The 25,616-nt window shown below is 39.0% G+C and overlaps 1 protein-coding gene and 4 non-coding genes across 31 annotated transcripts in view; all 5 read right to left on the bottom strand.

The window, feature by feature from the left end:
• Positions 1-25,616, bottom strand: part of kdm6ba (lysine (K)-specific demethylase 6B, a) — a 102,563-nt gene that overhangs the window by 650 nt on the left and 76,297 nt on the right. For 24 of the 27 annotated variants that reach the window (XR_013124450.1, XR_013124461.1, XR_013124462.1 and 21 more), the window contains 4 exons: positions 13,282-13,408; positions 12,923-13,093; positions 4,090-4,238; positions 201-364 (listed from right to left, as the gene is read on the bottom strand). Coding sequence is in view for 4 of the 27 variants with exons in the window: in XM_076987401.1 (XP_076843516.1) it covers positions 201-364; positions 4,090-4,238; positions 12,923-13,093; positions 13,282-13,408 (611 nt within the window). In the remaining 23 variants the exon portion in view is untranslated. Of the gene's footprint in view, positions 1-200; positions 365-3,574; positions 3,625-4,089; positions 4,239-10,517; positions 11,823-12,922; positions 13,094-13,281; positions 13,409-25,616 lie in introns of those variants that run through there. The other 3 variants (XM_076987403.1, XM_076987404.1, XM_076987406.1) reach the window with 3 other exon arrangements.
• On the bottom strand, positions 1,044-1,207 carry LOC143488677 (U1 spliceosomal RNA). Its single transcript, XR_013124496.1, has one exon. It is a non-coding gene; the product is annotated as a U1 spliceosomal RNA (small nuclear RNA).
• LOC143488673 (U2 spliceosomal RNA) lies at positions 2,229-2,419 on the bottom strand. The gene has a single exon (XR_013124492.1). It is a non-coding gene; the product is annotated as a U2 spliceosomal RNA (small nuclear RNA).
• Positions 15,307-15,470, bottom strand: LOC143488666 (U1 spliceosomal RNA). The gene has a single exon (XR_013124485.1). It is a non-coding gene; the product is annotated as a U1 spliceosomal RNA (small nuclear RNA).
• On the bottom strand, positions 16,492-16,682 carry LOC143488672 (U2 spliceosomal RNA). The gene has a single exon (XR_013124491.1). It is a non-coding gene; the product is annotated as a U2 spliceosomal RNA (small nuclear RNA).

The raw sequence follows: 25,616 nt of genomic DNA, 5'->3' as shown, positions 1-25,616 counted from the left end.
CATGTACAGACTTACAGAATATTTAGAATCAAAATAATCTTCTGAAATGTTCATCTTAAATCATCCAAGACTGAAAGCGGTAAATGCAGTTTAACCTTACACCGATTTAAATCACAAAAATTGCTGATGGCCTGCCAGAGTAACACATTTAGGCAGATTCCATATTAATACAACCATAATAGTGATTTAGTGAGGGTTACACTGAGGGTGCAGATCTGGTGTGCGACTGCCTGGGACCTTCATGTAGAGCTGCACACTGTTCATGCCCAGGATGGTATGGCCTACGTGACTCAGCATATTGCCACTAGAGGACACACGCATGAATGCTGGCAACTTCTGTAGCTCCTGGAGCTGAGGTTTCCACCTGCACACACAAAGCCAAGAGTTGACAAACATATTACAAAATCACTTTATTGTCTACATATGGTAATAAAGATACCAAGTTGTGTCGTTTCACACATAATCCTATTTTTGATGCAAGATAAAGTCTTTACAAAATAAAAGCACAGGGGATGTACAACAGTCTTAATGCATCTGGCACAAAATCAGAGGGCAGCAAGACAATCATATGGAAGCTTCTAGAAAAACTGTTAACTTTTGGGATCAGAGAGGTCAATGTTGGTGCCAAATTTGATAATTTTCCCCGGCAGGTTTCTGCTCTGAGCTAGTAATGGAGGCATACAGAGGGGTATTAAATTAAACAATTACAATTAGTGAGGTAATCTAATAATTTATGTTGTCATACTGCATGTGATATTTTTGTATATAATATTATTCCCTGTCATATTTGATTTGTGCTAGATGGCGCTGCTGTGGCATCCACATTCTGTACTCTAGTTATAAACTTGAAATATTTCAACTGTTTTACATTTTGCACACTATTGCATTTGATAGTTATGTACAAAATGTGGCATGCAAATGTATGGGGATACGAATGAATTTTAATGAATACCTTCCTTAAATCTCAACTCATTGAAATCCCACATGGTGTCCACAGACTCAAGCAACAAACAAGGACAGTTCTACTTTTAACCAGAGTAAATCAGGGGAGAGCGCGAACGCAGTCCCCCACTACCAGAAATTATGCAGTCGAGATTCCCACATTTGGGGAATTCGCAGGGGTCAGCACAACCGGAGTGCAATGGCTGAGCCTCGCCCTGGGTGAACCACCTTCTTGATCATGGTATCTCCCCTGCCAGGTAAGTATGAGTTCCTGGTCTACACAGGGACCAGATCAACAAAAGCCACGCTATTCACTGGAAGGGCAAGTTCTCCTGTCATTAAACAACTCAACACAGTCGAAAATAAAAGTGAACAAAAACATATATAACCACATACTGCTTTAACACGTCTGTTATTTCATTGTTTTTTTCTTCGCTTAGGAGTCCGAATTTTGGAGTCGAGTCTACAGAAATGCAGCGTAGACCATTAAATCTTGCGATTGGACCAGAGTCTACGGTCGACCGGGACTCTGACTGTAGACTACCAATCACATCGCACGGATTCACTGTAGACTACCAATCACATCGCACGGATTCGAATATTCATCACGACACGGAGGGCGGGCTGAGGCGACTGTAAACAAAACCGAGAAGACGTTTCCCATGATGCACTGCTCCGGAATATGCATTAGCCCATAGGACGTTTGAGACGTTATTAATGGTTTGATATACAGCAAAATCTTAAGGGAGCCAAATTCACAACGGTCCAATGTGGCAGAGTGATGTATTACTAAACGGTGTGGAGAAATGAAGCTTTCAAAGGCTTTTCATGATGCTTGAATATCGAAAGCAAATGGACCAAGCACTTCCGGAACAGAACGCGCGCTGCCCTTTGCTTTTGGTTAGTGAATTGACGCGCTCAACTCCTCCCGCTTTACCCTCAGTGGCCAGAAGACAAGTGAGAATAAGATAGATAGATAGATAGACAGACAGACAGAGACAGACAGATAGATAGATAGATATAACTTGATTAATCCCAGAGGGAAAGTCAGTTATTATCTGGAGGTAACAGAAATACAGGGAAAGTGGAGAAAACGGGAAGTGATGCAGTCGCCGAGAGAATTTCCTAATTGGAGCGACTATTTTAAAAACATTTAAAGGATGTGATATACTGCACCAGTTTGCACCGTTGACACAGAAAACGACACGGAACTTAACCTAAAATAAAGGTTATAAAAGCGTCATTAAGAAGTAAGATTGATAACTTTTCTTTACAGAATAAAGGGGGGGAAGTGCACCGTTCCCGGAGGTACTGCAATACCGGGTCGATGCGTGGAGTGGACGGAGCAAGCCCCTATTCCATCTCCCTGTTCCAAAAATCAATTTAATATATGGTCCCCGGGTAGGGGACGTATCAGATATTAAACTGATAAGAACAGATACTACACTTGATCTTAGCCAAAAGGCCGAGAAGCGATACCAGTCGGCCGCCGAACCGAGGGTAGCCGTTCAAAGCATTGAGAATCCCCACTACGGTTCTACAACGCAACACGGTTTTTGCATGAAAACGGAAGGACTCTAAACAAATATCAAGTTACAGTCATGAGTTCATTGAGAAAGGTTGTGCTACACGCAGTGCAGGGGTGTGAAAAGTCAAGGGTTCAGAAATGTTAATAAGTTTGCTGGTCGACCAATCGAATACAAGTAGTTTATAGCAATTCTTGAGTGGTACATCTCCCTAATTGCTTAGACACAAAACTGTTCTGACTTAAAAACGTAAACGACCATTACAGCAGAAACGTCAGTCTATTCTTTGTTCAAATAAAAAAATGGCAGTTGCGTCAAAGACTTAAGTGCACTGGACGACAGCGGGTGAAAAGTGAAGCCACCATTTGCAATTGTCTGGCGCCCTCTAGTGGCTGGTTGAAGTATCACCATTAACCCCGCCTCTTGGATGAAGGGCTCAGGGCGCTCGTTTCAAATTACACACGTCTCCCTCACTCTCACGTGTATATTAGGGGTGCGATCGTGTTTTCACTTCTATAAGCTCTTCTCTCGTTACATTTCCAAAAAGCTACACTAACCAGCTTAAAATTCACAAACTGTAAAGCAAGATGAATAAAATAAAACACACGATATCGTAACTGCGTTGTATATTCCGCCTAACGTCTGCTCGGCTTGACCAACGCCCAGAGCTGTTCCGCCACTACACGTCTCGTCCGCTTGAAAATGATGCAAAACCACGCTGTTATCAACTAGAATAAATCATGAGTCAATAAAGAGTTTAAATGATAATCATCATTCGTCTGCAGGAGAACCCTCCTCTGATGGACCTTTTAAGCACGACTAATTTTCACGCACTACTTTTCTGTCTAGTGGTTTCCAAGCCGTTTACCGACCCGCAACAGGGGATTTGCGCTTGCATAATTAACCTGGAGTTTGTCACCACAAGTGCACCTCGACTCGAACACTGTTCGACATTTTGATCACGTCTGAACTTTTAATGAAAACGAGGCCAGTTGCTGATAAACAGAACCACTGTAGCACACCAAGATCCGTTAGCCGAAGTCGCGCAACACTAGTAGCTAGAAAACCTTGTTTACTTTAAACTTCACAAATCCACAAATACTTACAGACTCGCCGAGTCCGTCTTTGGTAGCGTCACACAAAGCTGCAAGTGCCCCTTGCGTAGGAAATAAATAAAAGCAAAGATTTCCTTCACAACGCAGAAAGATGTGAACGTCTTCACGACATGACCACACAACTAAAATTGTGTGTTATTTTTAAACGCTATTTACGTGTAGCCTAAAACTAAATGTGATATTTCACATCGCCATGATCCAAACACACTGGAGCGCGCGAGCACCATTTTGGACAACAGCACACCCTACAGCCTCGCGCGACTAAGCAGACACGACGGTGCGAGTAAAATATCAAAGTGCTGTTGTGCGATTATCTACACAAAATAACCTTCATTCAGCAAGAATTCGGAAGAGGTTTCATGTGCACAAATGAAAAGCTAATATAGTTAGCAAACTGGTTAACGTTACTGGGTGGCTGTGTTAGCTACGAACAAATGAGTCCTCTCTAGCCATCTTAACAGTTTTCCAGATAAGCGTTATAATAAAATACGAATATTTGAACATACCTGTCGATATAAAACCAGAATATCCCTCTGCTATCCTCTTCGGGTAAATTTCCTTCATAACGCAGACGATTGTGAGCGTCTTCACGACGTGGCCACAGAACCTCCAGACCTGCAGACGCTGCTGCGCGTTGAGGGCGAGTCACTGCTGTCTGTGAACAGGAAGCGCTCATCTTGTTACAAAGAACATGGCTGAAACTCCGGCGAGGTCTTCCACACAACTGAGAAAAATGGTTCATTTGGGACAAGAGTTGGTCACTCTGGGTTTTGTCGTCTATATACACAAGGTGCAAAACACATTAAAAGAAAGGGAAAACCAAAATGGGCTAATAGGTCCTTTTTAAAACATGTCTTGTATGCCTTTTACTAGCGACGTCATTCAACGTAAAATGACTCGCGTTGGTATACATAGACCTTTATCCGTTAACGTTCATTTATATAACGCAGATAATTAAATCTTTGCATTTATTTCATCACGTTTATTTGGAAAACTGAATACTGCTATGCCTACTTTGTTCTTAACACAGCCACTAAGTAACATTTGCAGACAAGACATACAATGGAATGTGAACGGTTATTTGCAAAATATATTAGAAACGATGTAACAATGTTACTTGCACGTAGCCTAAACCGTATGTTTAAAAATCTTATATTTCATATTCCTACCAGTGTATGATCAGAGAACACACTCGTGCACAGTCATTCTAAGCGGACACGAGCACACGCGGGGGCGAGTAATGTGACACGGACTGAGTGACATCGTGAACGTTTATTTGAATACAGAGAAAACAAAAAACATCTCAAATATCAAAGTGCTGCTGTGCGATTAACTACACAAAACAGCATATATTCAGCAAGAATTTGGAAGAGGTTTTATCTGCACAAATGAATAGTAGCTAATATAGTTCAAATATTTAGCAAACTGGTTATTGTTACTGGGTGGCTGCGTTAGGTACGGACAAGTTAGGCCTAGCTAGCCTTACAATTTTCAAAATAAACGTTGTGATAAAATACGAATATTTAAGCAAATATGTCGATATACAATCATAATATTCATGGCCATCCTTTTCACGTTAATCTCCACCAATAAATCCTGCCTTGTTGTATGAGCCTTTACTTTGTGTATTTCACCGGCGTCGTACAAATCAAGTCAGACAGTCTGTGTATACTAGTGGGATATTGAAAAACAAAGAAAATAATATGATCGTGTTTTTGACTCTACTCAAGTCCGCCAGACTGACACACTGAGCTCTAACTTCAGGTCTGTGTTGAAGGACACAGCAATTTAGGCCAATTTAATGTACAAAAGGAACCTGTGAAGTATTTACCCAATTTACATTTTGGGAGTACACAGCAGTCGCTACGTGGTCTAGATACCCAGTCCTGTGCTGAGTCATGATCAAGGACAAAGCATTTCATTTGCATTTGAATGAAACCTGTAGCCAGTTTTGAGAATGGGTACTCTGAGCGATTTCAAGTCAAGAATATTTCCTCCTATTTCAAGTCCGTGTTTCTCCTGGGTGAAAAATGGCCCACACCCAAAATTGGTAAATATTATTGTTGCAATGGTCCTAACAACAAATAATTCGTCAGAAAATTTGCTAGAACCTTAATACAAGCATTCATGAGACCTCTGTGTGGAGAGGAAGGAGAACTGGTAACAGGGGAAATTCACTTCTGTATACAGACATAAAAATCACAATCGCATTTAAATATTTCATATGAAATTTAAACTACTAATCATGAACGTGTTCAAAGCTATCCAAAATGTTCGGGGCATTTTCATTAAGGGAGTAGCTATTATTTGTTTTTAGCTATTATTTCAGCCACACCTGATCTAGTCCATCATAATCTACAGCAGAGCAGATATCTACAGGCATCACTGAAAGAAAGGATGTGTAAGATCTAAAGCCTCTCCAAGCAGAGATGACAACCTGCTGAAATGTAGTTCTCAAAACTCCTTCAAAAACTGTAAGTAGAATTCAAGACCTCAGAAAAGACTTTTTCCAAGAACAATAACCAGAAGGTTATGTTCTGCAGGTTTTGTGTTTAGAAGATGTGTTTAAAAGCCCAAATAAATATCTGGGAAATAATAAAGGTCTACTTTTGAACACTATATAAAACTGTCTGCTTGCATGCTAATAGATACTGTTGAAGGAACCACACACTTGTATCAGAAGAGAAAATGTCAATTTTTAACCCTCTTCTAGAAAACAAAAGAGTAGAGAGAAATATTACGAGTGCCGTGTCATAAACGACGCCGTGTAACAATATGGTGAGATTCCGTTTAAGAAGAAATATAAATCACACTTGCCATGATGCGCCGATTCTGAATATGCAGTAATGCGTCTTGTTAACGTTTGCTAAATTCACACTTGTGAATTAGTTTATTGATAAGCTACATTAAGGAGACAACTGTAGCATTAATCTGCTTTTCATATGGGAAAACAGATTAGACATGCATGACAATAAGAATCAACTAGCCGCTTGGGACGCGGTTCTCAAGCTGTGAAGTAGGCGCTTCGCATAAAAACACATAAATGAGACTGTTGTCATTGTTTTGTGCGTGAAATGATAGCCCGGTTAATTAGTCAGACCAGCATATCAAATGACATTCATTTAGTCTACTTCATTTCAGAGGACTACACGGCTGACTAGTTTTAGTCTTTGAGTCTCACAAAGTTTTAATCACACACACATGAGCCATCATCTACACACACACACACACACGCGCGCGCGCGCGCTCGTACATAGACTTCAGTGTACCACAAAATAGTTATATATGCTACACTGTGATTAGAAAAATTTACATCACGTAGCCTATAATAAAGATTAAAAGGCCGAAATGGAGCACAGCTCCTCAGATAGAAAACAAGGACACGACCAGGTTATTTTAACTGACTGGCATTTTACTAACAGACCGCGATATTAGATGAAAATACAAAATAGGTTTTAACAGCCATCGGCCTGTGGCCGAACTAACGCACTAAATGTTACATTAATCACGCACATATCGGTCGACGATACTTGTGCAAATAATTGCCATACTGCGAATTCAACAAGGCTGTTAAACAGTCAAATCACACCAAAATGTATTGCTTTATCACGAAAGAAATTAAATTATTCTAACCAATTTGTTCAAAATGGCGAATTTAGGCCTATACCGAATTAACTTTTCATGTGCGGCACCATGTGAAGGTGTTACTGTGAATACACCTTTTGTCAGCATAAGAACAAAGCATTATAGAAGTTACGCATTTGCACCCACGTTCTTGATAATATTCGACAATTTTACATAAACATTTTAGTCTCTGTTATTTTGCAGTAAGCGCTTACCTCGCTGTCTTCGTCCGTCCCTGCGCTGTTTTAAGCGTAGACCATTCGGTAATGCTGCAAACTAAATCTGCGGCACGCCACGGGATTTACAGTTCGGTTTTGTATTTGTCATCTTTAGTTTTCACTTAGGTAAAGTTTTCGAAACAAATATCGATCCTTTTGGTACCACGGTCCAGGACAAACTGCAGGCCCTTACTCCTGTCACGTCAAAGATATACGGAGTCTCTCTATGTAAGCACATCACTTCTCAAGACTTTTCCCTCAGATTTGGAAGCATTTCAGCCCCCAAATGAAAAATGTAATGCGCAGTGTAATCCTACATTTGCATTTAAATGTTCCAGGCATGCATGCTAATTTAAAAATTCACATTTAATAATTTCATTTAGATTTGCAATTGTCTTACTTTGTCAGGTCGAGCGCAGTAACTGCTGTCACGCCGTCTGCACTTCGCAACAGCTCGGTCGCGCTATCGACACTGAAAGCTCATTTACGCGCATACACGCGGTATTACGGTAGCGCTTTGGGAAACGACGCAGGAGGAAATCTAGGGGCAGAGATTGAAATGCTATGATTTGATGTTCTGAACCTTAAATAGATATAAAATGCTCATAAATTGCTTTTCAAATATTTTAACTGTAGAAATTATAAGTCAAAGTGTATCATTTGCATGACACAAGTATTTTACTGTAGCATTTTGGAATAAGAAGTTGTCAAAATCCTGATACATGACGATTCGGTTCCTTATATTCACTTTTTGGAGCTCTATAAAATACACTAGGAAGTGTATTTCAAGAATATGGTGGACTGGTTTGATAATTTGATTTGTGTATCATTCCTGTGATTTGCAAGTGTTTTACTGTAGCATTTTGGGATAACATGAAGGCAAATATATATTGCTTTTTTAATACATATTGATTCATTAATTCTGATCAATCTTCCTCACTACTATCGCTGCTTCCACCACAACCATCATAAACACAATTAAATGCACATATTTAAACAGACTTCAGAACATTTCCTGCCATAAACATGTCATCATCTTCTTGGTCTTCTGCTACCACTTGTTTAATCTGTGCAGATTTGACAGCGCCATTATTATATTAAAATGGAGCAAACTAATTTAGACAAGACAACATGATGTTTTGAATAAATGCAAAAATATTTGAACCTTTGGTGACCCTGAATAGCTTACACATGGACCAAACCAAACATTAATGTAACATACTGCAATTTGAGATGAATGTTATTTGTCTTTAGTCCATTAGTAACTGAATGTAATGCATCAAATATAAGGAAATTATACAAAGGAAATAGAGTACTATATACATATATATTTATAAACATATTAAGAGCTACTTACCATTAAATATAAAAGTAAAGTTTAGAAGTCCCCCCTCCCCCCACAAAAGGAGTTGGGTCTTCCACCTCCTTGAACACACTAAGAGGTGTTAACGACCATGGTTGCCCTAGCAACCTTACCTATATGACCTGACAGGAACACCACTGAACTGAAGAAGTCTTGGGTTGAGTAAAGCTAAAATGTTAAACTACAAACAAGCTTCTACTGTCCACAAAATACCCACAGACAACACATGCAATATATAAAAGTTTTATTTAGTGAAAAGCATCTGAATCTTTAGATTTTAAGATAGTAAAAACATTCTCCAAAACTAAAGATTTTTTAACAGTTTGGAAATCACCATTTAATACGATTTTGCCATCATGTTATTCCAAAATGCTACAGTAAAAACACTTGCAAATCACAGGAATGATACACTAGGACTTCAAGAATATGGTGGAGTAATTTGATAATTTCATTTGTGTGTTTTATAGAGACCCAAATAGTGAATAAAAGCAACCAAATCGCCATTTAACAGGATTTTGACAACTTCTTATTTGAGTTTGGTATCTTATGACTTAAAATTTCCACAGTAAAAATAACTAAAAAGCAAAATATGAACATATTTAGATAAGTACAGAACATTAATTTATAGCATTTCACTCTCTCTATGGTCGTAAATGAGCTTTCAGTGTAGATAGCGCGAGCGAGCTTTGGCGAAGTGCAGATGGAGTGACCGCAGTAGCGCAGTAGGGGTGATCATATTCATGCACACTAGTCCTCTTTGAATCTCTTAAAAAACACAGGGCTCAAATATCAAGGCTTAGAGATTGAAAATAAGGTCAGAGTTCCTATACGGCCTCTAAACCATAAAATAGCCAACTTAATTCGTCCTAAATAGTATATTCTCCAAATCCCCGGCCCAATGTAACTTCACATTTCATCACAGAGCCTGACATGACCTCACGATTTACCAGAGCCAACTTTGCACCCTTTGGATTCTGTGATTTCATTTCTTTTCAGCTCGTTAATACTGGTTTGTATTCACCATGGGAGCTTGAATTTGGGTAAAATGATTCAGGTCCCTCTCATTCTTCCAACATCTAAAATTATCTAAATGTGTTTGTAAATATCTAGTGATAAGCTGCAGTGTTATTAATAACTGCTGTTATTAACTGCTAACTGATGTGTGGGCTAGGTTTGGTTTGTAAACTCAGCAAGGCACTGGTGTTTCTGTGGTTCCTCTAAAGAAAAAAAAAGTTATACCTGATTTGAGTTGATAAATGGTTTAAAAATAATCACTTTTATTATGGTTACTAGAAGGAAAGGACAACTCCATAGAGTTAATTTAATAGATCAGCTACAGGTCCATGTTTATCAAAAGCATTTAATATTAATGGTCATAGTCACACAAATTCACAAAGTATTTAAGACATGGCTGGCTCAGTTTGCTTACTGTGTGAACTCGCTAAAACAGTGCAGATTTTAAATAAATGACCACGAAAAGAAGAAATGATATATTGCAACAGGAAAAATAGATTTTTCTTTAGAAATGAAAGAGTAGTTCAAAGAGAACTCGGCACCTTCTATATCATAATTGTAACCAACATTTTCATTATATATGAAATAATTGATTTCCGAAGACTAGAAATGAAAAGGAAATGACTATCAATCGAATGGGTAATTCGATTCACACTTAACCTCATTCCAGTAAAATGGCAATATTTACAGTTTGATGTGAATAATAGTAAAAAAAAAAAAAAAAAAAAAAAACCTTCTCAATTTTTGGTTTGTGACAACCAACTGCAGATAAATTCTGTATAACCGAAACTATGCCTCGGTTGGCATTGTAACTGTATTCTCACATAAATGATGTTTAAAACAAATTCAAGCACCACTAAATGTGTAGATTCTTTAAAAAAACAGCTTTGAATGCCCCCTCCCCACCACAAGACCAGGTAAAGGTCAGGGCGAATGGGGTCACGACCTGCAGCGATGAGAAGCCTTTGCATTTCATTTTGCTGCTATTTTCAGTTACAAAAGTGGCTTTTTGCTCTCCTATAAAAAATATGTCTCTTAGACAAACTGCTTCTGCTCTGCATTCTACAATCTACAAAAAAGTGGAGCTATATAGTCATTAAATAATTCATATATAGCCCAGTTGGAGAGTTTATGTGACAAATTTATCTTTAATCTCCTTAAAAAGCAAAACCATACAGAGCAATAAGAATAATAGAAACCATAGACATCTCTGATAACCCTAAAAAAAGACAAAGGAGAATAATTTGTGATAATTTGGCAGCAGTGCTACAGGAAGCAGTATTAGAATGGAAACTGGATAGACAAAATATAACCATACCTGTGACCACAGATACTGCCAAAAACATTGTCAATGCCTCAAATGCAGCTGGATTGTCACCACATATAGGGTGTTTTGCACACACAGTAAACCTGGTATCCCAAAGGGGGTTGGGAGTAAACCAGATTTCTCGTCTTTTGGGCAAAGTCAGGAGAGTGGTCACCTTTCATAAGAGCACGACTGCAGCAGCTGTCTTAAAGGCCAAACAAGAGATGCTCCAGCTTCCTCCTCACAAGCTGATTAAAGATGATGACACTATAAGGTGGAACTCTAGCTATGACATGCTTACACGCTACTTGGAGCAACAAGCTGCTGTTTATTCTGCACAGACAGAAAAAGATGTTAAAATTAATGCCAAAGATCTCATCACACTCTCTGATCAAGATGTGACTGTTCTGGAGGACGTGGTTGAGGTTCTGAAGCCCATGAAAACAATCACAACTCTACTGAACTCAGAACAGCAGCCCACTGTGTCTATGATCCTGCTCAATTCTCTCAGCAATGAAACACAGTGGCACAGATTCACAGATTATGAAGGATGTTAAATCGGCTATAGCAACCAACATTGGAGGGAGGTATTCAAATCCCAGTCTTCAACAGTTCCTGAATGAGAGCACTGCCTTGGACCCTCTGTTCAAGTCTTTACCCCATCTGGATGACCCCTCTTGGAAAGAGATATTCAACAGTCTGTCTGAGAAAATCCTACAAAAGCATCCCACACAGGTGTGTGACCAATTGAAATTCATGAGATGAAATGCCCACTATTAATAGTGATGCAAATTTAACTTTTAGTTGAAATACTGATACATTTATAAATGTATATTCTTTTTAAACTCAGGCCCCAGGACAAGGGACCAGCCAAAACCCTGCAGAGGACCCAGAAACTGCAGTATCCAGTGAAGGCAGCCCCCCAGCAAAGAGAACCACACTCAGTGAACTGTTTGGTGACTTTTATAGTACAGCCCCCACTACACCAACAGCACCAAAATTATGGCCTGATGTTGTTAAGGCCATAAAAAATGACAGTTGTCATTCTCAGGGACTGAAAAAGTCTTAAGTCTTATTTTTTAGGATAGAGTTTAGTTTAAGGTTCTATTTGTTCTCTTATTTTGTACATGTTCCTGTATTTGTTTTATTATTTGTTTTGTTATGTTGCACATTGCTGTTTTAATAATACATTTATCTTAATTAAATTATTTAAATTTAACCATTAGTGCCTAATGTGGTGTATTACAGATCACTTGTATCACTTATATCAAACCCAACTTTTGAAATAAGATATTGTAAATTTAGACTTATCCAAAACTGGTGTAGGCCTCTGCTGTAAAAAAAAAAAAAAAAAAAAAAAAAAAAAAAAAAAAAAAGAAAACCGAGAATCGAATCAAAGACCCTAAAATCGGAAATGAAATCGAATCGAGGATTTAGAGAATCATGACCCCCCTAGTACCCCAAAGAAATGGAATGATGCAAAAGTAAGAAAATGGAGGAGGAAAAAAAAAAAAAAAAAAACAGATGCCATGTTTAACTGCCAGTACTATGACAGCACAAACTGCCTTTCATTGTAAGTCTCTCAAGGCCAATCAGAGGTCGGTATGTTGGGTTGCTGGGAGTAAACTGGGAGTCTTTTTTTTTTTTTTTTTTTTTTTTTTTTACACATATGCCGTGTCTCAATTATGTAATACATCTTACGCATCTCAGAGTGTGAGCACTATGTGTGACTGTACATATGATGAGACTCCTAAGAGTGAATGTAAGACTGCCTTACTGAATGTGTGGATGTGTATTCACATGCATGTCCTCACCAAGCTGAAGGAGTCATAGATGTTCATCAGGTCCTCTACGCGGTATTGTTCTAGCACCACTATGTTAGAGAAGTTGGGGTTGCGCTCTCTGGCACAGTCCTCACAATGCACCACGTACATCTTTTTGCTTCCGTTCTCACTCGTCACAAACAGCAGGTTGAAGACCTCCACCTTCACAATGGGGAAACATGCACAAACAAGACCATATGCCTGCAATATACGTTTGCCAAGTCAAATGATGGACATTTTCACAGGACTGTTGTGAAGGTTCTGCATGAGCTTGGATGAAGTGGCTTGGACAGACCAGGCCAGGCAGTGAGGGATGTAACGTGATGAGCAGGGTTCTCTGGAGCACTCACATCACACTCATTACAATAGTATGCTGGCTCATCTTTCACTCTGCTCTGGTAGGAGATCATCTTCCCTTCTGCCACAAGTTGGTCTCGCAGAATCTGAATGCGTTTCATAGACTGCAGGAGACAGTGCCTGAGTGCAAGACAAGAGAGAGAAGGCAGTTACCATTTACACTACAGTACACTTCTGCTAAAATCCTTCAAACTGCTTAAAATATTTCAAACGCCAACACTGAACATATTTGTGGAAGGCAAGGACTCTATTTGAATGTGTACAGTCTTTATATAGCAATAACAGCGCCTCTGTGCTCCTGGCATTACCTCAGGTAGTTGTACTCAATCATCTTGTAAGCGGTGGGGTCAGAAATTTTGACTGTGCGAGCCATGTTCCAGGACACGTGGATCATCGGAACGATGGACTTCACTTTCTTCACCTCATTCCATTCAAACCTTTCCAGATCAAACTGATTCTGGTATGCTGAAAACACATCATAAATACAAAACACTGCAGAAAAACCAGCATTTCAATATGGATTGAATTCAGACAGTATTGAAGCTAGATTCGTCCTCATTTAATACCGTGTGTATACTGGATATGGCTGTGTCAGTGTGAACTTCTTATGGACAGAATCCCCCACCCCTCCCCATTCAGCATTTTGCCACTTGGCAGGTAATTATCATTAAGCGGTCCCATATTCCATGCAATATTATTGCACTAGCCCACAGCCTGCACCAAGTGCACTGTGCCTGCATTGATCCACACCAAGTCTCCAGGGCTCTGGATGAAGCAGTACACTGGGATATTGGAGCAGTACAGATCCTCCAACACAGGCCACCATGAGCCAGTTAGGTAGTCCACCCCATGCCTGGATGAGATCAGGAAGGTATGGTTAAACGGGCTTGTTTCAACTGGTGCAAACCTCAAACACCCGACAATCTACGCACATTTTATACCAAATATCTTTTTTTGCCTTAAAATATGGAAGCCCATGTACAGACTTACAGAATATTTAGAATCAAAATAATCTTCTGAAATGTTCATCTTAAATCATCCAAGACTGAAAGCGGTAAATGCAGTTTAACCTTACACCGATTTAAATCACAAAAATTGCTGATGGCCTGCCAGAGTAACACATTTAGGCAGATTCCATATTAATACAACCATAATAGTGATTTAGTGAGGGTTACACTGAGGGTGCAGATCTGGTGTGCGACTGCCTGGGACCTTCATGTAGAGCTGCACACTGTTCATGCCCAGGATGGTATGGCCTACGTGACTCAGCATATTGCCACTAGAGGACACACGCATGAATGCTGGCAACTTCTGTAGCTCCTGGAGCTGAGGTTTCCACCTGCACACACAAAGCCAAGAGTTGACAAACATATTACAAAATCACTTTATTGTCTACATATGGTAATAAAGATACCAAGTTGTGTCGTTTCACACATAATCCTATTTTTGATGCAAGATAAAGTCTTTACAAAATAAAAGCACAGGGGATGTACAACAGTCTTAATGCATCTGGCACAAAATCAGAGGGCAGCAAGACAATCATATGGAAGCTTCTAGAAAAACTGTTAACTTTTGGGATCAGAGAGGTCAATGTTGGTGCCAAATTTGATAATTTTCCCCGGCAGGTTTCTGCTCTGAGCTAGTAATGGAGGCATACAGAGGGGTATTAAATTAAACAATTACAATTAGTGAGGTAATCTAATAATTTATGTTGTCATACTGCATGTGATATTTTTGTATATAATATTATTCCCTGTCATATTTGATTTGTGCTAGATGGCGCTGCTGTGGCATCCACATTCTGTACTCTAGTTATAAACTTGAAATATTTCAACTGTTTTACATTTTGCACACTATTGCATTTGATAGTTATGTACAAAATGTGGCATGCAAATGTATGGGGATACGAATGAATTTTAATGAATACCTTCCTTAAATCTCAACTCATTGAAATCCCACATGGTGTCCACAGACTCAAGCAACAAACAAGGACAGTTCTACTTTTAACCAGAGTAAATCAGGGGAGAGCGCGAACGCAGTCCCCCACTACCAGAAATTATGCAGTCGAGATTCCCACATTTGGGGAATTCGCAGGGGTCAGCACAACCGGAGTGCAATGGCTGAGCCTCGCCCTGGGTGAACCACCTTCTTGATCATGGTATCTCCCCTGCCAGGTAAGTATGAGTTCCTGGTCTACACAGGGACCAGATCAACAAAAGCCACGCTATTCACTGGAAGGGCAAGTTCTCCTGTCATTAAACAACTCAACACAGTCGAAAATAAAAGTGAACAAAAACATATATAACCACATACTGCTTTAACACGTCTGTTATTTCATTGTTTTTTTCTTCGCTTAGGAGTCCGAATTTTGGAGTCGAGTCTACAGAAATGCAGCGTAGACCATTAAATCTTGCGATTGGACCAGAGTCTACGGTCGACCGGGACTCTGACTGTAGACTACCAATCACATCGCACGGATTCACTGTAGACTACCAATCACATCGCACGGATTCGAATATTCATCACGACACGGAGGGCGGGCTGAGGCGACTGTAAACAAAACCGAGAAGACGTTTCCCATGATGCACTGCTCCGGAATATGCATTAGCCCATAGGACGTTTGAGACGTTATTAATGGTTTGATATACAGCAAAATCTTAAGGGAGCCAAATTCACAACGGTCCAATGTGGCAGAGTGATGTATTACTAAACGGTGTGGAGAAATGAAGCTTTCAAAGGCTTTTCATGATGCTTGAATATCGAAAGCAAATGGACCAAGCACTTCCGGAACAGAACGCGCGCTGCCCTTTGCTTTTGGTTAGTGAATTGACGCGCTCAACTCCTCCCGCTTTACCCTCAGTGGCCAGAAGACAAGTGAGAATAAGATAGATAGATAGATAGACAGACAGACAGAGACAGACAGATAGATAGATAGATATAACTTGATTAATCCCAGAGGGAAAGTCAGTTATTATCTGGAGGTAACAGAAATACAGGGAAAGTGGAGAAAACGGGAAGTGATGCAGTCGCCGAGAGAATTTCCTAATTGGAGCGACTATTTTAAAAACATTTAAAGGATGTGATATACTGCACCAGTTTGCACCGTTGACACAGAAAACGACACGGAACTTAACCTAAAATAAAGGTTATAAAAGCGTCATTAAGAAGTAAGATTGATAACTTTTCTTTACAGAATAAAGGGGGGGAAGTGCACCGTTCCCGGAGGTACTGCAATACCGGGTCGATGCGTGGAGTGGACGGAGCAAGCCCCTATTCCATCTCCCTGTTCCAAAAATCAATTTAATATATGGTCCCCGGGTAGGGGACGTATCAGATATTAAACTGATAAGAACAGATACTACACTTGATCTTAGCCAAAAGGCCGAGAAGCGATACCAGTCGGCCGCCGAACCGAGGGTAGCCGTTCAAAGCATTGAGAATCCCCACTACGGTTCTACAACGCAACACGGTTTTTGCATGAAAACGGAAGGACTCTAAACAAATATCAAGTTACAGTCATGAGTTCATTGAGAAAGGTTGTGCTACACGCAGTGCAGGGGTGTGAAAAGTCAAGGGTTCAGAAATGTTAATAAGTTTGCTGGTCGACCAATCGAATACAAGTAGTTTATAGCAATTCTTGAGTGGTACATCTCCCTAATTGCTTAGACACAAAACTGTTCTGACTTAAAAACGTAAACGACCATTACAGCAGAAACGTCAGTCTATTCTTTGTTCAAATAAAAAAATGGCAGTTGCGTCAAAGACTTAAGTGCACTGGACGACAGCGGGTGAAAAGTGAAGCCACCATTTGCAATTGTCTGGCGCCCTCTAGTGGCTGGTTGAAGTATCACCATTAACCCCGCCTCTTGGATGAAGGGCTCAGGGCGCTCGTTTCAAATTACACACGTCTCCCTCACTCTCACGTGTATATTAGGGGTGCGATCGTGTTTTCACTTCTATAAGCTCTTCTCTCGTTACATTTCCAAAAAGCTACACTAACCAGCTTAAAATTCACAAACTGTAAAGCAAGATGAATAAAATAAAACACACGATATCGTAACTGCGTTGTATATTCCGCCTAACGTCTGCTCGGCTTGACCAACGCCCAGAGCTGTTCCGCCACTACACGTCTCGTCCGCTTGAAAATGATGCAAAACCACGCTGTTATCAACTAGAATAAATCATGAGTCAATAAAGAGTTTAAATGATAATCATCATTCGTCTGCAGGAGAACCCTCCTCTGATGGACCTTTTAAGCACGACTAATTTTCACGCACTACTTTTCTGTCTAGTGGTTTCCAAGCCGTTTACCGACCCGCAACAGGGGATTTGCGCTTGCATAATTAACCTGGAGTTTGTCACCACAAGTGCACCTCGACTCGAACACTGTTCGACATTTTGATCACGTCTGAACTTTTAATGAAAACGAGGCCAGTTGCTGATAAACAGAACCACTGTAGCACACCAAGATCCGTTAGCCGAAGTCGCGCAACACTAGTAGCTAGAAAACCTTGTTTACTTTAAACTTCACAAATCCACAAATACTTACAGACTCGCCGAGTCCGTCTTTGGTAGCGTCACACAAAGCTGCAAGTGCCCCTTGCGTAGGAAATAAATAAAAGCAAAGATTTCCTTCACAACGCAGAAAGATGTGAACGTCTTCACGACATGACCACACAACTAAAATTGTGTGTTATTTTTAAACGCTATTTACGTGTAGCCTAAAACTAAATGTGATATTTCACATCGCCATGATCCAAACACACTGGAGCGCGCGAGCACCATTTTGGACAACAGCACACCCTACAGCCTCGCGCGACTAAGCAGACACGACGGTGCGAGTAAAATATCAAAGTGCTGTTGTGCGATTATCTACACAAAATAACCTTCATTCAGCAAGAATTCGGAAGAGGTTTCATGTGCACAAATGAAAAGCTAATATAGTTAGCAAACTGGTTAACGTTACTGGGTGGCTGTGTTAGCTACGAACAAATGAGTCCTCTCTAGCCATCTTAACAGTTTTCCAGATAAGCGTTATAATAAAATACGAATATTTGAACATACCTGTCGATATAAAACCAGAATATCCCTCTGCTATCCTCTTCGGGTAAATTTCCTTCATAACGCAGACGATTGTGAGCGTCTTCACGACGTGGCCACAGAACCTCCAGACCTGCAGACGCTGCTGCGCGTTGAGGGCGAGTCACTGCTGTCTGTGAACAGGAAGCGCTCATCTTGTTACAAAGAACATGGCTGAAACTCCGGCGAGGTCTTCCACACAACTGAGAAAAATGGTTCATTTGGGACAAGAGTTGGTCACTCTGGGTTTTGTCGTCTATATACACAAGGTGCAAAACACATTAAAAGAAAGGGAAAACCAAAATGGGCTAATAGGTCCTTTTTAAAACATGTCTTGTATGCCTTTTACTAGCGACGTCATTCAACGTAAAATGACTCGCGTTGGTATACATAGACCTTTATCCGTTAACGTTCATTTATATAACGCAGATAATTAAATCTTTGCATTTATTTCATCACGTTTATTTGGAAAACTGAATACTGCTATGCCTACTTTGTTCTTAACACAGCCACTAAGTAACATTTGCAGACAAGACATACAATGGAATGTGAACGGTTATTTGCAAAATATATTAGAAACGATGTAACAATGTTACTTGCACGTAGCCTAAACCGTATGTTTAAAAATCTTATATTTCATATTCCTACCAGTGTATGATCAGAGAACACACTCGTGCACAGTCATTCTAAGCGGACACGAGCACACGCGGGGGCGAGTAATGTGACACGGACTGAGTGACATCGTGAACGTTTATTTGAATACAGAGAAAACAAAAAACATCTCAAATATCAAAGTGCTGCTGTGCGATTAACTACACAAAACAGCATATATTCAGCAAGAATTTGGAAGAGGTTTTATCTGCACAAATGAATAGTAGCTAATATAGTTCAAATATTTAGCAAACTGGTTATTGTTACTGGGTGGCTGCGTTAGGTACGGACAAGTTAGGCCTAGCTAGCCTTACAATTTTCAAAATAAACGTTGTGATAAAATACGAATATTTAAGCAAATATGTCGATATACAATCATAATATTCATGGCCATCCTTTTCACGTTAATCTCCACCAATAAATCCTGCCTTGTTGTATGAGCCTTTACTTTGTGTATTTCACCGGCGTCGTACAAATCAAGTCAGACAGTCTGTGTATACTAGTGGGATATTGAAAAACAAAGAAAATAATATGATCGTGTTTTTGACTCTACTCAAGTCCGCCAGACTGACACACTGAGCTCTAACTTCAGGTCTGTGTTGAAGGACACAGCAATTTAGGCCAATTTAATGTACAAAAGGAACCTGTGAAGTATTTACCCAATTTACATTTTGGGAGTACACAGCAGTCGCTACGTGGTCTAGATACCCAGTCCTGTGCTGAGTCATGATCAAGGACAAAGCATTTCATTTGCATTTGAATGAAACCTGTAGCCAGTTTTGAGAATGGGTACTCTGAGCGATTTCAAGTCAAGAATATTTCCTCCTATTTCAAGTCCGTGTTTCTCCTGGGTGAAAAATGGCCCACACCCAAAATTGGTAAATATTATTGTTGCAATGGTCCTAACAACAAATAATTCGTCAGAAAATTTGCTAGAACCTTAATACAAGCATTCATGAGACCTCTGTGTGGAGAGGAAGGAGAACTGGTAACAGGGGAAATTCACTTCTGTATACAGACATAAAAATCACAATCGCATTTAAATATTTCATATGAAATTTAAACTACTAATCATGAACGTGTTCAAAGCTATCCAAAATGTTCGGGGCATTTTCATTAAGGGAGTAGCTATTATTTGTTTTTAGCTATTATTTCAGCCACACCTGATCTAGTCCATCATAATCTACAGCAGAGCAGATATCTACAGGCATCACTGAAAGAAAGGATGTGTAAGATCTAAAGCCTCTCCAAGCAGAGATGACAACCTGCTGAAATGTAGTTCTCAAAACTCCTTCAAAAACTGTAAGTAGAATTCAAGACCTCAGAAAAGACTTTTTCCAAGAACAATAACCAGAAGGTTATGTTCTGCAGGTTTTGTGTTTAGAAGATGTGTTTAAAAGCCCAAATAAATATCTGGGAAATAATAAAGGTCTACTTTTGAACACTATATAAAACTGTCTGCTTGCATGCTAATAGATACTGTTGAAGGAACCACACACTTGTATCAGAAGAGAAAATGTCAATTTTTAACCCTCTTCTAGAAAACAAAAGAGTAGAGAGAAATATTACGAGTGCCGTGTCATAAACGACGCCGTGTAACAATATGGTGAGATTCCGTTTAAGAAGAAATATAAATCACACTTGCCATGATGCGCCGATTCTGAATATGCAGTAATGCGTCTTGTTAACGTTTGCTAAATTCACACTTGTGAATTAGTTTATTGATAAGCTACATTAAGGAGACAACTGTAGCATTAATCTGCTTTTCATATGGGAAAACAGATTGGACATGCATGACAATAAGAATCAACTAGCCGCTTGGGACGCGGTTCTCAAGCTGTGAAGTAGGCGCTTCGCATAAAAACACATAAATGAGACTGTTGTCATTGTTTTGTGCGTGAAATGATAGCCCGGTTAATTAGTCAGACCAGCATATCAAATGACATTCATTTAGTCTACTTCATTTCAGAGGACTACACGGCTGACTAGTTTTAGTCTTTGAGTCTCACAAAGTTTTAATCACACACACATGAGCCATCATCTACACACACACACACACACGCGCGCGCGCGCGCTCGTACATAGACTTCAGTGTACCACAAAATAGTTATATATGCTACACTGTGATTAGAAAAATTTACATCACGTAGCCTATAATAAAGATTAAAAGGCCGAAATGGAGCACAGCTCCTCAGATAGAAAACAAGGACACGACCAGGTTATTTTAACTGACTGGCATTTTACTAACAGACCGCGATATTAGATGAAAATACAAAATAGGTTTTAACAGCCATCGGCCTGTGGCCGAACTAACGCACTAAATGTTACATTAATCACGCACATATCGGTCGACGATACTTGTGCAAATAATTGCCATACTGCGAATTCAACAAGGCTGTTAAACAGTCAAATCACACCAAAATGTATTGCTTTATCACGAAAGAAATTAAATTATTCTAACCAATTTGTTCAAAATGGCGAATTTAGGCCTATACCGAATTAACTTTTCATGTGCGGCACCATGTGAAGGTGTTACTGTGAATACACCTTTTGTCAGCATAAGAACAAAGCATTATAGAAGTTACGCATTTGCACCCACGTTCTTGATAATATTCGACAATTTTACATAAACATTTTAGTCTCTGTTATTTTGCAGTAAGCGCTTACCTCGCTGTCTTCGTCCGTCCCTGCGCTGTTTTAAGCGTAGACCATTCGGTAATGCTGCAAACTAAATCTGCGGCACGCCACGGGATTTACAGTTCGGTTTTGTATTTGTCATCTTTAGTTTTCACTTAGGTAAAGTTTTCGAAACAAATATCGATCCTTTTGGTACCACGGTCCAGGACAAACTGCAGGCCCTTACTCCTGTCACGTCAAAGATATACGGAGTCTCTCTATGTAAGCACATCACTTCTCAAGACTTTTCCCTCAGATTTGGAAGCATTTCAGCCCCCAAATGAAAAATGTAATGCGCAGTGTAATCCTACATTTGCATTTAAATGTTCCAGGCATGCATGCTAATTTAAAAATTCACATTTAATAATTTCATTTAGATTTGCAATTGTCTTACTTTGTCAGGTCGAGCGCAGTAACTGCTGTCACGCCGTCTGCACTTCGCAACAGCTCGGTCGCGCTATCGACACTGAAAGCTCATTTACGCGCATACACGCGGTATTACGGTAGCGCTTTGGGAAACGACGCAGGAGGAAATCTAGGGGCAGAGATTGAAATGCTATGATTTGATGTTCTGAACCTTAAATAGATATAAAATGCTCATAAATTGCTTTTCAAATATTTTAACTGTAGAAATTATAAGTCAAAGTGTATCATTTGCATGACTCAAGTATTTTACTGTAGCATTTTGGAATAAGAAGTTGTCAAAATCCTGATACATGACGATTCGGTTCCTTATATTCACTTTTTGGAGCTCTATAAAATACACTAGGAAGTGTATTTCAAGAATATGGTGGACTGGTTTGATAATTTGATTTGTGTATCATTCCTGTGATTTGCAAGTGTTTTACTGTAGCATTTTGGGATAACATGAAGGCAAATATATATTGCTTTTTTAATACATATTGATTCATTAATTCTGATCAATCTTCCTCACTACTATCGCTGCTTCCACCACAACCATCATAAACACAATTAAATGCACATATTTAAACAGACTTCAGAACATTTCCTGCCATAAACATGTCATCATCTTCTTGGTCTTCTGCTACCACTTGTTTAATCTGTGCAGATTTGACAGCGCCATTATTATATTAAAATGGAGCAAACTAATTTAGACAAGACAACATGATGTTTTGAATAAATGCAAAAATATTTGAACCTTTGGTGACCCTGAATAGCTTACACATGGACCAAACCAAACATTAATGTAACATACTGCAATTTGAGATGAATGTTATTTGTCTTTAGTCCATTAGTAACTGAATGTAATGCATCAAATATAAGGAAATTATACAAAGGAAATAAAGAGTACTATATACATATATATTTATAAACATATTAAGAGCTACTTACCATTAAATATAAAAGTAAAGTTTAGAAGTCCCCCCTCCCCCCACAAAAGGAGTTGGGTCTTCCACCTCCTTGAACACACTAAGAGGTGTTAACGACCATGGTTGCCCTAGCAACCTTACCTATATGACCTGACAGGAACACCACTGAACTGAAGAAGTCTTGGGTTGAGTAAAGCTAAAATGTTAAACTACAAACAAGCTTCTACTGTCCACAAAATACCCACAGACAACACATGCAATATATTTAGTGAAAAGCATCTGAATGTTTAGATTTTAAGATAGTAAAAACATTCTCCAAAACTAAAGATTTTTTAACAGTTTGGAAATTGCCATTTAATACGATTTTGCCATCATGTTATTCCAAAATGCTACAGTAAAAACACTTGCAAATCACAGGAATGATACACTAGGACTTCAAGAATATGGTGGAGTAATTTGATATCAATTTGATTTAAATTGAACATAATCAACCAAATCGCCATTTAACAGGATTTTGACATCTCCTTATTTGAGTTTGGTATCCTATGACTTAAAATTTCCACAGTTAAAATAGCTGAAAAGCAAAATATGAACATATTTAGATAAGTACAGAACATCGATTTATCGCATTTCACTCTCTCTATGGTCGTAAATGAGCTTTCAGTGTAGATAGCGCGAGCGAGCTTTGGCGAAGTGCAGATGGAGTGACCGCAGTAGCACAGTAGGGGTGATAATATTCATGCACACAGGAGAGGCGCCGTTTCCCTTTAACGTATTGGATCTTTCAATCATGAATGCATATTAAATTAATCATTTTGAAGCAGATGTCGCATGATCACATGAAACATGTTCATTACAATTGGGAAACATAATTTAAATTAGGCTACTCATATACAGTGCCTTGCGAAAGTATTCACCCCCTTTACATTTTTCACATTTTGTTACATCACAACCTGGAATTCAAAGGGAATATTTGAGGGTCTGCATCATTTAATTTACAGACCATGCATATAGGCCTGTGTTGAAAAAATCGATTTTCCGATTCAGAATCGATTCGCATATGATGATCTGATTATCGATTCGTACGTCCAAAGATCGATTTTTTAGTGAACTTTTACCCCCGCCTCGTCACTGAATTCACGCAGGCGTGCTCGGTCTAACTAACTGTAAAACAACATGGCGTCGGACAGTGACGGTAACGACGATAGTCAAATCGGCAATCTAAAAACAGAAGGACAGTTTATCCAGTGTCAGTGACTATTTACATTTAGTCCATGTCACTGACAGTTTACCCAGTGTTTTTACAGTTTAAAAAAGTTAAAAATGCTCTTGTAACGTTGGGCGCAAGGCGATGAACGAGACAGAATCCTTTGCACTTTCCAAATCGTTACGTTTATTACATTTACCGAAGCGCAGACAGCGCACATAAAACACATTTACATAGAACATGTGTGACTCAAACAACGACGAGCACAGGACGCTGCGCGAACGCACATTAAATGGACAAACCACACAAACCCCACGTGATGACGAGACGAGCCACAGGTGAGGATTATCACAAGACGCACCCGCACCCGCGGAGATACGCAGACGAGTAGACGCAGACAACGTTAACACACGCCCAACAGGGAGGGGTCGGGGACCGTAACGTGACAGTTCTGTTATTATATTCTTACTTTAAAGAAAAATACACGTTTACATTTTATACTTTCAGTTTATTAAGTGTGAGCACTTTTAAAATAAAAATGCATTTGGTACACTGTAAAAAAAAAACAGTTTTTTTACAGGTTTTTCCCAATAAATTTTACAGTTTTTTCCTGTATTTTAAAATGACAGGGAAAGTGTATTACAATTACCAGAACAAACTGTTTATTTAAAAATGTCATGTGATTTAACAAGAAAAATCTGTATAAATTAAATACATTATAAATCTGTTTTTTAACAATTCTTAGATAATAATTTTAACTAAACAAACTGTAAAAAGAAAGTAATATTGATTAATCTTAATGAGACAAAGTAATAGAATCTTCTGGAATTAATTTCAAGGAAATATTACAAGACAACATTGATGCATGTTTTAATTTAAGTTTTGACATGTTAAATATGTGATTTTCATGTTATAAAAGTGAGTAAAAAGTAAAATGTTCTTGACTGTGATTTATTTTTATATTTATAACATACATAAAGAGTTAAGGCGTTCCAGATCCATCTCATTTTCAATCCACTATTAAATATGCACTGTATCTGTATCACTGTATCTACACTGTAAACCCGGATTAGGTTTTAATAAATTATTTTAGTAATCATTAATTATTATTTCATGTTTCATAAAAAATATTGCCATTACTAAATAAAACTAGTTGTTATCATTATTGAGCTGAAATAGGCATTGCAATGATCATGTTAAGTAAAGATAACTGAATATGTTAAGTTTATGATTGGTAGGGGTGGGGCCTGTTTGAATCGGACCACTGCACAGTGTGCATGAAGAGTTGTTCTGGTTGTGCATATTGTTTGAAGAACCTTTCGTTATCACCCCGCTGCAGCCCAAATGCATGAGTTTTGAAATCAGTGTTTCTTCAAATGAGTAT

The sequence above is a fragment of the Brachyhypopomus gauderio genome, unplaced genomic scaffold, assembly GCF_052324685.1.
Source record: "Brachyhypopomus gauderio isolate BG-103 unplaced genomic scaffold, BGAUD_0.2 sc52, whole genome shotgun sequence".
NCBI classification, from domain to species: Eukaryota; Metazoa; Chordata; class Actinopteri; order Gymnotiformes; family Hypopomidae; genus Brachyhypopomus; species Brachyhypopomus gauderio.
The sequence above is the reverse complement of the archived record's forward strand: the minus strand, read 5'-3'. Positions and strand labels throughout refer to the sequence as shown.